This window comes from Solanum tuberosum, unplaced genomic scaffold (genome assembly GCF_000226075.1).
Source record: "Solanum tuberosum cultivar DM 1-3 516 R44 unplaced genomic scaffold, SolTub_3.0 scf00089, whole genome shotgun sequence".
NCBI lineage: Eukaryota > Viridiplantae > Streptophyta > Magnoliopsida > Solanales > Solanaceae > Solanum > Solanum tuberosum.
Genome location: NW_006239012.1, coordinates 1,763,239 through 1,781,182, shown reverse-complemented (window position 1 = coordinate 1,781,182; position 17,944 = coordinate 1,763,239). Strand labels below are relative to the sequence as shown.

The window sequence follows — 17,944 nt, the reverse complement described above, 5'->3', positions numbered from 1 at the left end:
GTTTCTTGGTTATAAGAATAAGGATGCTTATGAGTTTATCTTATACTGATATGAGAGGCTTCATAAGTTGGGAATTTTCCATCAGCATGCGGTTGAGTTTGTGTCCTTTCAACTTCAAGGTGAGGCTAAACAGTGGTGGAGAGCTTATATGGAATGTAGATCTTCAACTTTACCTCCACTTACTTGGACCCAATTCCATGTTTTGTTTCTAGAAAAGTATGTGCCTAGGACTTTGAGGGATCACAAAAAGGATGAGTTCATGGCTTTGGAGCAAGGTGGTCTGACTGTGGCTGCTTATGAGGCCAAGTTTCATGCTTTGTCTAGATATGCTACTCAATTAGTGACGACTGAGCTAGAGATAATTCGGTTATTTATTAGGGGACTAAATTCTGAGTTGCAAGTATTATTTGTTTATATGACTTCTGCAGGGAGGAGCTTCAATGAGGTAACAGACTATGTTAAGAAAGTGGAGGGGGTGAGGCGAGACGGTTAAGCTTAAGGCATGGGCAAAAAGGGGCAAGAAATCGGGTAACATTCAAGGTTCTTATTCCAAGGGGTCCGGAAGGCCAACGCTTGCAGTCAAGCTAATTCAGTATGTTATGCCCGCCTCTGCAGGTAGTTACTCGGAAACTCCATCTCATAATTTTCAGGATAGCTAGGGAGTCGCACCTTCGATGGGTGGCAGACCATCTTTTGATCGTACTTGTTACAACTGTGGAGAACCTGGGCATATGAGGAGAGATTATCCCCACCCATGTGTGTTTGAGTCCGCGGAGCAGTAGACTAGAGCAGTGGTACCCGCGGGAAATGGTAATAATGGTCGAGGGCGTCCACAAGGTGGGAGAGGAGGTAATCAGTAAGGCTGTGGAGGTAGAGGAAATGGTAATGCAGGCAGAGGTAATGTGCAACCAGGCATGGAAGTGGTTCTTCAAGATGATAGGGCTCAGTGTTATGCCTCTTCGGGCAAGAATGAGGCAGAGGCATCTGACGCGGTGATCACAGGTACTATTCTTGTCTGTGACCAGATGACTAATGTGTTATTTGATCCAGGTTCTACTTATTCTTATGTATCTGTGTGATTTGCCTCAGAGTTTGATATGATTTGTGATATAGTTGATGCCCCTATCCATGTTCTACCCCAATTGGAGAGTCAGTCATAGTTACCCATGTCTATCGTGCTTGTCCTATTTTGTAGATGGGTTTTCAGACTTAGGCTAATTTGGTGATTTTGGATATGACTGACCTTAACATAATCTTAGGCATGACTTGGTTGTCCCCTTATTATGTCGTATTTAATTGTAATACTAAGTCCGTAACTCTAGAAATTCCGGGATGGAAAAAATTAGAGTGGGTAGGGGTGTACAAGCCTAGGAGAACTAAGATCATATCCTCCATTCGAGCTAAGAAATTGATAAGGCATGGTTGTTTGGCTTATTTGGCTCATATTAGGGATGTTGAGATTGAGGCTCCATCCATTGGGTCTATTCATGTGGTGTCAGAATTTAGAGAAGTGTTTCCTAGTGACTTACTTGGTATGCCTCCGGATAGAGATATAGATTTTTGCATTCATTTAGAGCCTGGTACTCGTCCCATTTCCATCACTCCATATCACATGGCTCCGGTGGAACTAAGAGAGCTTAAGGCTCAAATCCAAGAGCTTCTTGACAAGCGATTTATTCGTCCTAGTGCTTCCCCATGGGGTGCTCCAGTTTTGTTTGTTAAGAAAAATGATGGTAGTATGAGAATGTGTATAGATTACCGGCAATTGAATAGGGTCACTATTTGAAATAAGTATCCATTACCTCGAATAGATTATATTTTTGACCAATTGAAAGGTGCATCAGTTTTCTCTAAGATTGATCTAAGGTCTGGCTATCATCAATTAAATATTAGGCCTGAGGATGTGCCCAAGACAGCGGTTAGAACTCATTTAATTGTAATACTAAGTCCGTAACTCTAGAAATTCCGGGATGGAAAAAATTAGAGTGGGTAGGGGTGTACAAGCCTAGGAGAACTAAGATCATATCCTCCATTCGAGCTAAGAAATTGATAAGGCATGGTTGTTTGGCTTATTTGGCTCATATTAGGGATGTTGAGATTGAGGCTCCATCCATTGGGTCTATTCATGTGGTGTCAGAATTTAGAGAAGTGTTTCCTAGTGACTTACTTGGTATGCCTCCGGATAGAGATATAGATTTTTGCATTCATTTAGAGCCTGGTACTCGTCCCATTTCCATCACTCCATATCACATGGCTCCGGTGGAACTAAGAGAGCTTAAGGCTCAAATCCAAGAGCTTCTTGACAAGCGATTTATTCGTCCTAGTGCTTCCCCATGGGGTGCTCCAGTTTTGTTTGTTAAGAAAAATGATGGTAGTATGAGAATGTGTATAGATTACCGGCAATTGAATAGGGTCACTATTTGAAATAAGTATCCATTACCTCGAATAGATTATATTTTTGACCAATTGAAAGGTGCATCAGTTTTCTCTAAGATTGATCTAAGGTCTGGCTATCATCAATTAAATATTAGGCCTGAGGATGTGCCCAAGACAGCGGTTAGAACTCGCTATAGGCACTATGAGTTTTTGGTTATGTCTTTTGGTTTGACCAATGCTCTCGCAGCTTTTATGAGTTTAATGAATGGGGTGTTCAAGCCATTTCTTGATTCTTTCGTTATAGTCTTTATTGATGATATTTTGGTCTATTCGAAAAGTGAGGAAGGGCATGACGACCATCTTCGCATTGTTTTAGGTGTTCTTGGGAAACAAAAGTTGTATCCTAAATTTACTAAGTGTGAATTTTGGTTGACTTCGGTTGCATATTTGGGACATGTAGTTTCAAAAGAAAGAGTAATGGTAAATCCTCAAAAGATTGAGGCGGTTAAGAATTGGGTTCGGCCTAGCTCTATGACGAAAGTTAGGAGTTTTGTTTGGCTTGCTAGATATTATCGTCGATTTGTGAAGAAGTTTGCTTCTATTGCCACTCACTTGACTAATTTGACCAAAAAGGAAATACCATTTGAATGGACTGAAAAATGTGAGGAGAGCTTCCAAAGGCTCAAGACTCTCTTGACCACCGCACCTATTCTAGCATTACCGGTTGAAGGTAAAGATCTTATTATTTATTGTGATGCTTCTCAATCTAGGTTGGGCGCGGTGTTAATGCAGGTTAAGAATGTTATAGCCTATGCGCTGTGCCAATTGAAGGTGCATGAGAGAAATTATCCAACACATGAGTTGGAGTTGGCAACGGTAGTATTTTCTCTTAAGATCTGGCGGCATTACCTCTGTGGTGTTAAGTATGAAGTGCTTACTGATCATTGTAGTTTGCAACATGTGTTCACTCAAAAGGATCTGAACTTGAGACAACGAAAGTGGATGGAGTTACTTAAAGATTATGATGTAACCATTCAATACCATCCGGGCAAGGCTATGTGGTGGCAGATGCTTTGAGTCCAAAAGCGGTGAGTATGGGTAGTTTAGCTTGCTTGAGTGTATCCAAGCGACCTTTGGCTAAGGAAATTCAGACCTGACAGTCTAAGTTCATGTAGTTGGGCATCTCAAAAAGAGGTGGGTTGTTACCTAGTATTGAAGTAAGGGCCACATTCATTGAGGAAATCAAGGCCAAACAATTTAAGGATAAGAATTTGGAGGAGCTTAGAAAGAAGACTGTGAATGGTAAGGCACAAGAGGCCACTTTTGCTGAGGATGGTGTGCTCATTTTTAAAGAGAGAATATGTTTTCCTAGAGTAGATGACTTGATTGAGAAATTATTGGCAGAGTCTCATGGAGATGTATTGAGATTTGAAGCGAATTTATTGGTGACCGGGCATGAAGAAGGATATAGCGGAGTTTGTGGTGAAGTGTCGAAATTGTCAACAAATGAAGTATGAACATCAAAGACCTGCAGGTTTGCTTCAAAGAATGCCAATTCTGGAATGGAAGTGGGAAAGAATAGCCATGGTTTTTGTGGTTGGTCTTTCCAGGACTTTGGGGAAGTTTGATTCTATTTGGGTAGTGGTTGATAGATTAACCAAGTCAACCCATTTTATTCCGGTAAGAATAGATTATAATGCTGAACAATTGGCTAAAGTTTATGTGAAAGAGATAGTGAGGTTGCATGGGGTGCCCCCTCTCTATCATCTCAGACTGTGGTACCCAATTCACATCCAAGTTTTTGGAGGAAATTACATGATGAATTGGGAACCCAACTCACTTTTAGTACAGCCTTCAATCCACAGACAAACGGGCAGCAGAGAGGACTATTCAAGTGTTTGAAGACATGTTGAGGGCATGTGTGCTTGATTTTTGAGGGCATGGGATAAATTCATACCTTTGTGTGAGTTCTCCTATAATAATAGTTATCACTTCAGTATTGATATGGCACCATTTGAGGCATTATATTGGAGGGGATGTAGATCACCCATAGGATGGTTTGAGGCTGGAGATGTGAAACCTTCCGATTTAATGAAGGATGCTCAAGATAAGGTGAGGAGTATTCAAGCTAAACTTTTAGCAGCCCAGAGTAGACAGTAAAAGTATACGGATCATAAGGTAAGAGACATGGCGTTTCAAACAGGTCAAATTGTTTTTCTTAAGATATCACCCATGAAAGGGGTGATGAGATTTAGTAAGAAAGGTAAGCTAAGTCCTAAATACATTGGTCTCTTTGAGGTTCTTGAATGTGTAGGACCGGTAGCGTATAGATTAGATTTGCCTCCTAACCTATCGGGAGTTCATCCAGTATTCCATGTGTCCATGTTGAAGAAATATCATAGTGACGGGGATTACATCATTAAGTGGGACTCAATTGTGTTAGACAAAGACCTCCAATATGAGGAGGAACCAATTGAAATTCTTGATTGTGATGTGCGTAAGTCGAGGACCAAGGATATTAAGTCCGTGAAAGTTAAATGGAATCATCGTCCAGTTGAGGAAACTACTTGGGAGATCGAGAGGCACATGCGAGACAAGTATCCCTAATTATTCGTCGATTCAGGTACTACTTCATTTTTTTCTTAGCCTATTTTTCCTAAGTTTTGTCACTCGGGGACGAGTGATGGGTAAATTGTTATCTATTATAACAACCTGTTTTCGTCGTTTTAGAAATGCCAATTGGGGGAAATTTGGGACCGAAAAACTTTTTCGTAGTATTTGGATTTTCCCAACCTAGTCCATATTTGGATAAAATCGGAGTCATTGAAGCGTTGGGAAATATGGTAACAATCGGGTGAGTCATTTATGATTTTGATTACATGAATAGTTAGATAAGTCTTTAAGGAACTCGTACGACTTTACGGAATTGAATTCGGGAGAGTAGAACTCCCGGAATCGACCTTAGCGTAAAGGGTATTTTCTGAGCATCGTTGGTTAGAGGTGTGTTGTGAAATGGGGATTTTGGAATTTTTTAAATAGCTCACTGGTTCGTGCAAACCGCTCTGGTGGACCTTTTGTCGCTCTGGCGAGGCCGCTACAGCGAGGTGAGGGCCGCTGTGGCGGGTTCGATGCGACTTAAAGTCCTAAATAAACCCCTAAACGACCTTATTTTGCACTTTTCAATTTTAGAGCTAAGGAACAAACCCCAGGCGACTCCTAACAGTTATCCACCATTCTTGAGGCTAAAGGTAAGTTTTTCACTCCCCGAATCCATTTTTTGATCCGTAGAACGTAATAGAATGGACAATTAATGATGGGAGGGGGGCGGATTTGATCTAGATTCTATGGTGGAAACAGCCCTATTTTGGATAGTTGGGATCATGGGTATGATTTAGGGTTGTTGGAATTGTTAGTAATCCGGATAATTAGTGATTATTTATTGATTCCCGTATTATATTGATTGTTTGTAGACCAAGAACAAGAGGAACGAATCCATAAAGGGAAAGATCAAGTTTCTTAGGGTTTCAAGCATGTTTCGAGGTAGGTGATGGTTGTGATTCTATGATTGTGTGATGAATGTCTGTTTTTGCTTCATTTTGATACATGTATATATATGAATGTTGCATTATTGATCACACTTGTTGTAAATGAGATAGATGAATGATAGTTACCATGAAATCATGACTTAATTGTATTATCTTGAGGATATACTTGTGATTGTGATTGTGATTGTGGTATGTTGAATGGATCGGTTCCACATTCCGGCATAACTAACTTGGATCGGTTGCCATGTTCCAGCATAATTATAGGATCGATTGTCACGTTCCGACATAATCATTGGATCGGGTACCACATTCCGGTATGCTAACTTTTGGGTTTGGGTTCCATGAGAAGACCAATGACTTGTCATAATTGTGTATCTTGAGAAAATGTGAAGTTGTTCATTGTTCGTATATGTTGATGATTTTGTCTATGTTCGATAGGTGCATGTGATTATATTGTTGTATTGACTAATGTATGTTACACTTAGTGGGATAGCCACGTGATCCTACCAGTACTCTGTGGTTGTGTACTGATACTGCACTTGCTCTTATTTTTGTTTAGTAATGGGCATTTTCCGGCGGCTATTTACAGACCACGCTTAGGAGATCAGTGATCGTCGTTCGAATTCAAGGGTGAGCCAATTCTTCTAGGCTTCCATGAGTTCTTCCTTCGTCTTTGTCCACATTCCAGACTTAGACAGCTCTATTAGTTATTAGTGCATTAGTTGGAGTTGTATCCCTTCTTGTTTAGACTTGGTTCATTGTTAGATGTTTTGGTACATTGACTTTCAGGTTCTAGGCATGACTTCCGCAATGTTAGTTTATTATTGTAGACTTTTGTTAGAGTTTATTGGAACTCTATTTCTTTCCTTAGTATTTTTCCTGCTTTCGTATACTTAAATGCCTTAGTGTGGGTGCCAATCACGACGGTCTATGTCGTGACAACAAAATAGTTCTCAAATGAAAGTACAAGAAAGGAAACTAGATTATCATCATCCGTCCTCGAACCATGAGGACTCACCATGAGGACTCACCAATAAGCAAGGGAATAGTCAATCCAAGCTTTTGCACAAGAAAGGGATCACCTCAAGGAACGGAACCTACACTTATAGAAAATGTAGAAGAAATATGGTTTAGCACAAAGATGCACTAAATATGATAGCCATGCACGAAGTCATTGAAAACATGCTAAAAATAACACTTTGGTTGAAATTCGTGCATTTTACCAAGTTTGACCACATCATGAATATATTGGAATTCATAAGTCATAAACCATAATGTCATGCATAAATCTTCATATCTTAATAGCAATATATCATAAGTACCCTCAAAGTCTACTTGAGCAATGCATAAGTAAGATCCCATACTAAGTAAAGCTTCTTGAGTAGCTATGGTCTATAAATCATCTTCTTGTCCATATTAACATATTTAGGGATTAAGCCTTAACCGACATAGACCATGTGAACTAACATGGAATCTGGTGTCTACCCCACACCGAAAAGGGATTGTCCTACTTGCCTAAGGTAGAACCATACTCTTAGCTTAGGTGGATCCATTAGCTAAAGACCTATGAAGGAACATATTTTATGGGATAAAGAGATTGCTACTAGAAACTCGCCCTCTACTAATGGAGGAGCTTCTACCTCAAGAGACTTATTCTAGAAATCTGTCCTCTACTAAGGGAGAAGAGTCCATCTCATTTACAATATCCACTTGGTGCTAAGCATAATTCCCATTGAATTTATATCAAGTCTCGACTTAAATTAATAATTATGGAAGAATGCCTTGACACTCAAACCAACATAACTCATACTAAAGCTCATAGATTCATTAGGTGGGTCCAGTCTTCCAACCTTAGAATCACTATGTGTGACAAACCTTTCACACCATATCATATTCATACAATGTTGTGTGCAAAAGGATAATCATCAAATCAACACAACAACTAGATCATAAATGTCTTCACTTTACCCTCAAAGTGTTCATAATGCATATATATACACCTCATAAGCATACATACTTTTCATGCCTTGCCCTTGAAGGACCATAAATCACATTCAATCAGCATATCTAGAATCACTATATTAGGCATGAATGAGAACATGCTTCAATTACTATCATTACTATAAGCATGATTTCATAATACTTTTTTTTCCACAATTCACCAACACTTTTAGATCTAATTTGGGAAAATAGGAGAATTCCTCATAAATCAACAATAAATCATCAATTCAATCATAATCCATCATAAATCAACCATTAAAAACGTTTTTAGAAAGAACCAATGAGAATGAAGATAAACCCTAAATTTGGGAAATTCACTAGTTTTTAAATTGAATTTGGAGGGACTCCTTGGATGGAAATTATCCAAGGATGAAAGACTATTATACATTAGTAATGATTCTTCAAATAAATTGAGTGAAATAGCCTTGATTTTTCAAGCCCTTGCTCCAATTTTACTCTTCTTCTTCCTTGAGTTCTACAGAGAGATATTTTGTGTAGGAGAAGAACTTTGGGATTTTATTTGGCTGTTTGGAAGATACGAAGTAATTGGGTGTATTTTGACTTAAAATACCTTATATAGTTGTACAAAAACAATACAAAACAACCTCACTTTAATAGGACTTTAAAAGGAAATTCCCAAAACACCCCTCATTTAAGTCACTTGCCCAGGGTCCCATGAGCCGTGGTAATTACCACGAGCCGTGGTCCCATCCGTGGTCTTGAGGCAGTAGCTTGGCACCTTGTGCCTTTAGCCCTCAAACCCAAGGCAATCCCACAAGGGGCTCCACGAACGATGGAGCTAGCCACGAGTTGTGGTCCCTCTCGTGGACCTTGAGGCAGTGGCTAGGCCACTTGCTCTCCATCGTCACATCCCTAACTCTTCTCCACGAGCCTTCCCATGAGCCGTGGTCTTCACCACGATCCGTGAAGTGGCTCCTGAAGGAGAGCCTAATTTGGGCAGATTTTGGGAGCTCACTGCCTAGACTACCACGAACCACACCACGATCCATGGTCCCCACCACAAGTCATCGGGGTGGTCGTGGTCACAAGGGTAGTGTCTAGGGGAGAGTGGATTGTTTTGGTCCTCTCACTTGGCCTTTGCCCACCTCCTTAGCTGTTACCCTCTCATTTTAGTTCTAGTTTAGTCTACGAATTTCCAGAATATTACAAAAAACTTAGGCGAACAGCATTTCCTATCGGCGAAGGGAGATTATGTCGCTGAACGAACTGGGTGAGACCAAAATGAAATTGAATTAGCGAGCTAAAGGACTGAAGGGGGCATCGAGGAAACGAACGGCGATCCCGATCTAGATCGCCTAAAATCACAATGTCTAAAGGATGATAAGTGACAAAATAAGGCGATAGACAATAATGATCGACGAGTCCCCAACTGGTTGGCGAAGCCCAACTTTTCTCGTCGATTGACCCCAAAAAGCCATTCCTTGGATCGATATAAATTTATTTTTGGAAGAGAGAGAGGGCATTCAGTCAGTTTTGAAAAGAAGAAAGAGAGCAAAAACATTAATGTTGTCGATTTTTATCCATTTGGGTAAGATATTTCAATTGGGTATTGGAAGAGAAGAAATTTTGTTCATCTTAGAACTTCGATTTTCAATACCCAGCTATAGAGCATGTAATAGGTATTGAATTTCTCCCTTTTATGATGATTAGCTAAAATCTCAATATTGGGGGTTTGACAATGTGACTAATTGTGAAGTTTGGCTTAATGGGTGTTAATTATTATCGATTATAGTGCTAATTCATATTGGGTCTGATTTATCGTTGTGGTTCAACTGCTCTATCGAATGTTTATTTTGATATATTTTTGGTGCTTTAGGCTTGCTTGAGAAAGAGGTATAAAGTCAAAGTGATAACTTGGCACTCATGGTGAGTGGGTCATGATGGATTTAGCGAGAGAGAGAGTGAATTCTACTACTCATGCTATGTATTCAGCTCGAGAGAGTGGAGGTAGTGAGATTGTGGACTGGTCCTTATCTTTGAAGCGTTGAGGTTCGAGAAAACTCAATTGACATGGGGTAATTGTTCGGGAGAAAATTGTCTCACCTAAAGTCCACTCTACCCATTAATGGTTGGTACTCTTTTTTAGCAATTTACACCCATTGGCCGAATTTAGTGACTGGTTTGTCAAACCCCAAGTTCCTTCTACCTATTTGGTTATTTTCAGTTATTTGTCGTGGTTGTTTGCTGAATTAAGAAGCCCTTCATCTTGACATTGTTGTCAACCTTCAAATTTCATTGATAGCCTCAAAAATCTTTAATCCTTTTAGCTACAAAATTGTTGTTGTGACTTCATAGTTGAATTCGAAATACATACCGCTCCCTGTGGGATTCGACCCCAACTAATTTAGTTGGGTTTTATACTGATTTACTATCGTTACACCTAGAATTGGGTGAGGTGTGCTTGAAATATTATATCAAAATGGCGTCGCTACCGGGGAGTGGTGTTGTTTAGAATTTTCTTATTGAAGTGTGATTTGTGATTTTGTTGGCTGAAGTGGAATCGATTTGATTTTTTCTTGTGTTTGTATTGGTTGTGTTGAGAAAACGAAGAAATGAGTGAGACAGAGGGTAATGGTGGTCAAATAAGCCACCAAGGTGATATTTAAGATCTTAATAGTGCGTATAATCCAGTCCTATTGGGTGGAAGTGGTGCAATCAGGCTGTCGTCAACTGAAGAGAGTGTTATATTCCATGTCACCAATACAACCCTTCATCTCCTTCGAATGAAAGGACTCTACGAAGGAATGACTCATGAAGACCCACATGAGCATATGCGAAATTTTATAGATGTTTGTGGCCCGTTCTCCTACAAGAATGTATCACAAGAATTAGTCAATCTCAGATTATTTCCTCTGTCTCTAACGAGTGAAGCGAGCAAATGGTTAGCTGAGTTACCAAAGAATTCTATCACATCATGGGATGAGCGAACTATGGAATTCAATGTGAGGTTCTTTCCCCCATCAAGGATATTGAAACTAAGAGATAGCATTCAAGGGTTCAAGCGATTGGAGGGTAAACCGATCCACGAAACATGGTTGAGGTTTAAGAAGCTACTACTTCAATGCCCAACTCACGGGCTTCCAAACAATGCCCTGCTACAATACTTCGATCGAAGTCTCGACTCGGTAAATAAAGGAGTAGCTTATCGATTGATTCAAGGTAAAATAATGTTGCAATCATTTGAGGTAGCTTCGTTTCTTCTTGACGACATGACGAAATGAACCAAGCTTGGTACACTCAAAAAGATCAAGTTTCCCCTTTTTGCTTTAGAATGACTCAAGAACAACTTGATAAAGAGAAAGAAAGGGACTAGAATATCAAGAAAATGCTATCCCAAATAGAGATGCTACAAACGCAAGTGTTAGAAAATGTGAGCAAACCCAAAGGAGCAAGGGGAGTGTTTAGAGTTGAGAAGTGTTCTTCCTCGACCTATTCAAAGCTGGGGGAGAATCAAGGTTGGAACTCTCACAAAGAAGAAGGGCGGAGAAGATACTATCAAGAATGGACTGAGCAAAGTGATCCTTGGAAAAGAGCGGATGATCATGAAGAGGACCACACACAATCAAGTGAGAGCCCAAAGTCAAAGGGGAGTACAAGTAGTCTCCGAGTGGATGATTTGTTGTCTCACATCCTTGATACAGTAGAGGGACTCGGATGACTTACTAAAAGGGATGAAACCCAACTTCTCGTCATTGAACAATATAGTGAATTCTCATGCTCACGCAATCAAGATAGTTGAAGGTCAGTTGAACCAACTTTCGGCACAACTGGGACCAAAAGCAATGGGGGATGACAACACCACACGTTTAACAACTTTGGTGGAAGAAGGTGATAGAGATTTGGTTGTGGTTACTCGAAGTGGAAAGGTAGCGGTAGGTGATATGAAAGGAAATGATGAAGCTCAAGCTCATGAAGAAGATAAAGGCACTGAGGAAGAAGAGATACTCATCCAACAAAGCATTACTAAAGAGTCACGAAAAGATGTAGAAAAAAGCAATAAAATCTCAAAAGTGGAGCAACCTCTCCCCAAAATTCCTCCTCCATTTCCCCAACGTCTCAAGAAGAAGAACGAGGATGAAAAGTTTAAGAAGTTCTTATCGGTGTTCAAGACATTATTGATTAATCTCCCTCTAGTGGAGGCATTGTTAGAGATGTCTGGTTATGCCAAGTTTATGAAGTAGTTAGTCACAAAGAAAAGAAGCTTGGACTTAGAAATAATTGAAGTTTCTCATAGTTGTAGTTCAATTATGACTAATGAGATGATCAAAAAGAAAGAGGATTCCGGAGCTTTCACCATCCCTTGCACTATCAGTATGCTCCAATTTGCCAAGGCCCTAGTGATTTAGGAGCAAGCATAAGCCTAATGACATATGCAATCTATAAACAACTTGGGTTAGGTGAACCGAAATCCACAACAATGAGAATCTTCATGGCAGAGCGATCAATTAAACACCCGTGGGGATACTATATGACATCATGGTAAAGGTTGACTGATTCATCTTTCCGACTGATTTTGTCATTCTTGACTGCGAGATGATGCTGAAATCCCCATTATTTTGGGTAGACCATTCTTGGCAACCGGGAAAGCGTTGATGGATGTTGAAAGTGGAGAATTGAAGTTCCGAGTGAATAAAGATGAAGTCACATTTAATGTGTGTAGGTCAATGAAGCATCCAAGCGTTATTCATATGGTCTCTACTATTGATGTAATTGATGAAGCGGTGGCTAGTGTGAGCCATTTGATGTGTATAAGTGAACCACTTGAGGCTGTGATTGCAAACTATGATGAGATCGAAGTCCAAGGTTATGATGAGGTAGTAGCCACCCTTTCGGGTTTGGGAGAATATTCAAAGACTCCATTGAAGTTGGATATTGATTTAAAAAATTGAGAAAGTCCTCCCGCTAATCCATCTACGGAGGAACCACCGAAGCTTGAGTTGAAAGTGTTCCCTTCCCATCTTTGATATGCATTCTTGGGAGTGAATAACACCTTACCTGTAATCATTGCAGCTGATTTTCTTGAATGGCAAGTAAAGTTGCTTCTTGAGGTGTTTAGAAGATATATCAAAGCTACAGGATAGACTATCGCTGACATTGTGGGCATTCCTCCCGGCATTTGCACTGACAAGATTCAGCTTGATAGCGAATGTAAACCGAGTGTTGAACATCAAAGGAGATTGAAACCACCGATACAAGAGGTGGTAAAAAGGGATATAATAAAGTGGTTGGATACAGGTGTGATCTACCCTATTGCGGATAGCAAGTGGGTGAGTCCGGTACAATGTGTACCGAAAAAGGGAGGCATCACGGTAGTCCCAAATGAATAGGGGAAGCTTGTGTCTATGAGACTAGTAACCGGATGGAGAGTATGCATGGATTACCAGAAGTTAAACTCGTGGACCGAAAAAGATCACTTTCACATGCCTTTCATGGATCAACTGCTTGATCAACTTTCAGAAAGAGGATGGTATTGCTTTTTGGATGGGTACTCCGGTTATAATCAAATCTCTATTGCTCCGAAAGACTAAGAGAAAACTACCTTCACATGCCCATATGGAACTTTTTCTTTCAAACGGTTGTCGTTCGGGTTGTGTAATGCTCCGTCAATGTTTCAACATTGCATGCTATCTATTTTCGCTGACATGGTAGAAGATTCAATGGAAGTCTTCAAGGATTACTTCTCAGTTGTGGGTGATACTTTTGAAGCATGTCTGGCATGGTTGGGGCAGGTCCTTCAAAGATGTGTGGAGACAAATTTGGTCCTAAATTGAGAAAAAATGCCACTTCACAGTTAGGGAAGGTATAGTTCTTGGTCACAAAGTGTCACAAAAAGGGCTGGAGGTTGATAAAGCAAAGATTGAAGTGATTGAGAAGTTACCACCACCAATCTTGGTGAAGGGTATTTGTAGTTTCTTAGGGCATGTCGGCTTTTACTGGAGGTTCATCAAAGACTTCTCAAAAATTGCACACCACTTATGCAAACATTTTGCAAAAAGTGGTGAAATTCAACTTTGATGATGCATGTATGGTAGCCTTTAAGTGTTTAAAAGAAAAATTGATCTCCACCCCGATTATCATTAGTCCTGATTGGTCAGCACCCTTCGAAGTGATGTGTGATGCAAGTGGTACAGCATCAGGTGTCGTGTTGGGGCAAAAACGCAACAAACTATTTCATCCCATTTACTACACAAGCAAAACTCTGAATGGTGCTCAATGTAACTATGTAGTTACGGAGCAAGAATTACTCGCGGTGGTATATGCATTTGAGAAATTTCGGGCATACTTGCTAGGCACTAAAGTGGTTGTTCACACTGATCATGCTGCTCTGCGTTATTTGATAGCAAAGAAGTATGTCAAGCCAAGATTGATAAGGTGGGTGTTATTGTTGCAAGAATTTGACTTTGAAGTCAAAGATAGAAGAGGTTGTGAAAATCAGGTGACTGACCACCTATCAAGATTAGAAGGAAAGGAGAATGACGAGCTGCAGATAGACATAAATGATGCATTTCCCGATGAATAGGTATTCACGGTAACTTTATAACAAACTCCTTGGTATGCTGATTTTGCTAACTATGCAGTATGTGGGTTGATACCGGAAGAACTGAACTTCTATCAACGAAAGAGGTTTCTGTTCGATGTCAAGAAATACTTTTGGGATGAAACATACTAATTCATAGAGTGTGCAGACCATATCATTCGGTGATGTCTGCCTGAAGAAGAATTCAATGAAATTCTCCATTTTTGTCATTCTTCACCGGTTGATGGTCATCATGGTGGAGTGCGTACAACTTCTAAAATCCTTCAAAGTGGTTACTACTGGCCATCCCTTTACAACGATGCTCATGAATTTGTTAAGAAATGTACGCAATGTCAAAGATAAGGTGGAGTGTCCAGAAGACATGAGCTTCCTCTAAAACCTATTTTGGAAGTTAAGTTATTTGATGCTTGGGGAATAGATTTCATGCGTCCATTTGTCAGTTCGTTTGGTAATCAGTACATTTTGGTGGCAGTAGATTATGTTTCTAAATGGGTAGAAGTTGTGGCATTACCAAACAATGAAGGGAGAAGTGTTGTTCAGTTCCAAAAATGTTACATCTTTACTAGGTTCGGCACTCATCGGGCTACTATTAGTGATAGAGGATCCCACTTTTGCAATAGGCTTTTTGCATCCACATTGAGCAAATATGGGGTGAGACATAAATTAGCAACACCATATCATCCTCAAACGAGTGGCCAAGTGGAAGTTTCGAATCAGGAGATCAAGAGTATCTTCGTTAAGACCGTAAATGCAAATAGGACTGATTTGACTCGAAATTTAGATGAAGCACTGTGGGCATATCGCACCGCCTACAAGACACCAACTGGTATGTCTTCATATCAACTAGTCTTTGGGAAATCCTTCCATTTGCCGGTTGAATTAGAACACAAAGCATTATGGGGATTAAAGGCTCTAAATCTAGACTGGGCATGGACTTCAAAAGGAAGAGCAGATCAGCTCAATGAATTGGATGAATTCAGATTTAGGGCCTATGAAAGTTTAGCACTCTACAAGGAAAAGATGAAGAAATGGCACGATTCTAGAAGCCTTAGGAGGGAATTCCGAGTTGGAGATTGGGTGTTGCTGTATAATTCTCGACTAAGACTCTTTCCGGGAAAGCTCAAATTCAAATGGTCAGGCCCATTTAGAGTAACACGGGTGTTCAGTAATGGAGCCATTGAAGTCAAAGGTAAAGAAGGTCATGCCTTCAAAGTTAATGGGCAACGCTTGAAATTATATTTTGGAGAATGCCATGAAATTTATGTGATTGAAGTGGTGTATGTGGAGGATGCTTGAGAGCATTTCCACGTCGTTCCACGATGTTAAATAAGGTATTTTTTGGGAGGCAACCCACGTGTTAGTGTTTTGAATAATGTGTGTTGAATGTGCAGGTGTAGGAGACTTTGCAAAGTTAAGACTCCATCGGCGAGTCACCGAGTCAGTTCGGTGATTCTGAAGTTGATCACCTTATTGGTGTCAACAATGGGCTGAGACACTGGAACATTAGGCGGGATACTTGCACCACTCGGCAACTCGCCGAAGTGATTGGTCTACCCGACTTTCACTGCATTTTTGCATTAGCCCTGGTAGCCCAGAATCTTGGATCATTTGGCAAGGCTTCAATTCCATTAGGCGATGCGCCAATGTATTCGGCAGACTCCCTATTGTTCGCCTTTTTTCCCCCACATGGACTGGTTGCACATGGGAAATTTCGGCGAGCTCCAGATCATTTGGCGTATCACCAAACAGTTCGGTGACTCCAACTAGTTTTGACCATATGGCCGCCTAGTGAAGATTTCTTGTCTCCCTACTCTGCTTGTTTAAGTGCAATAGTTTAGTTTTATTTTTGTTGATGTTTGATCTATACTCACATTGAGGACAATGTGAATGCTTTTGGTGGGGGTGGTAGGAGTTTGTGAGAAATTGTAATTGTGGTTGTTCTTGTGCTAATTTGAGTATAGGCTATGATCAATACCGATGACTTAAATTTTGCATTTGAGGACAACTAATTTTCTTTTGTGGGTGGGGTGAGGTATTTCCATACCTACCTCTTGTGATTATATTTTATTTGTATATATAGGGTTTTGTGATCTATATTTGTGTTTTGATTGTGTTTTGATCTTATATTGTGGATGTTTGAGCTTGTTACTCCTTGTTTTGAATGAAAATGGTTTTTGACCTATTTTAAAAATTTGTGCCACCTCTATTGTGTGATTATGGTTGTTCTTGTGCAAATTTGTGTATCGGTTATGATCAATATAGATGACTTGAATAGTGCCCTTAATTGAACAAAATGAATGTGCGGCTACGATGAGGCCAATTGAAGTTGCATATACAAGGTGTGAACTTTTTGCATCTCGTTGAGACTAGATAGTTGTCAAATGAAGTCTCTTGTGATGAACACTGCACACCAGCTCGAATGAGTCTCATTTGACATTGGTGCCAATGCCTTGTGTGATGAGCTTACCTTGAACATTGTGTGTGATAACATCTAGAATCTGCCCCATTGGTCCGATTGAGTAGGTGATGCAAGCACTTGAAATGATCTTAGGCAACAATTTTAAATAGTGAAACAATTTGATGATATACCTCTTTTGTGGCCAAACTTGTGCGATGTGTGAACCTTGTTTGAACCCCTTTTGAGCCTTACCCTTTTCTTAAAAGAAACTTGAACAATTGTGATCCCTCTTTATCCATTCATCCATATCTATCATGAAGTGTGGTTTGTTTGAATAGCCAACTTAGGCCAAAAGCCTAAGTTGGGGTGTGGTGAAAAGAGAAAGTAATTCAAGAAGTGTGACAAATTCCCCGTTGAACAATGGTTTTGAAAAAAATGGAACCCCTCCATATTGTGCGGCTATGATGCCGATGACTTAAATTGTGCTCTTAATTTAACAAAATGAATGTGCATCTACGATGAGGCTAATTGAAGTTGAATATACAATGTGTGGACTTTTTGCTTCTCATTTTGACTAGCTAGTTGTCAAATGAAGTCTCTTGTGATGAACATTGCACACCAGCTTAAATGAGTCTCGTTTGATATTGGTGCCAATTTCTTGTGTGATGAGCTTACCTTTAACATTGTGTGTGATGACACCTAGAATTTTCCCCTTTGGTCTGGTTGACTAAGTGATGCAAGCACTTGAAATGATCTTAGGCACCAATTTTAAAGAGTGAAACAATTTGATGATATACCTCTTTCGTGGCCAACCTTGTGAGATGTGTGAACCTTGTTTGAACTCCTTTTGAGCCTTACCCTTTTCTTGGAAGAAACTTGAACAATTGTGATCCCTCTTTATCCATTCACCCATAACTCTCATGAAGTGTGGTTTGTTTGAATAGCCAACTTAGGCCAAAAGCCTAAGTTAGGGGTGTGGTGAAAAGAGAAAGTAATTCAAAAAGTGTTACAAATTCCCCTTAGGACAATGGTTTTGAAAAAGATGGAACCCCTCCATGTAAAAAA

At 40.0% G+C, this 17,944-nt stretch overlaps 1 protein-coding gene across 1 annotated transcript; it reads left to right on the top strand.

Moving 5' to 3' along the window:
- The first annotated feature begins 13,863 nt into the window (after positions 1-13,863).
- On the top strand, positions 13,864-16,238 carry LOC107060544 (uncharacterized). The gene is made up of 4 exons (XM_015308544.1): positions 13,864-14,315; positions 14,922-15,670; positions 15,873-15,927; positions 15,989-16,238. The coding sequence occupies exons 1-4, from the start codon at positions 13,864-13,866 to the stop codon at positions 16,236-16,238; spliced, it is 1,506 nt and encodes a 501-aa protein (XP_015164030.1).
- Positions 16,239-17,944: the final 1,706 nt, after the last annotated feature.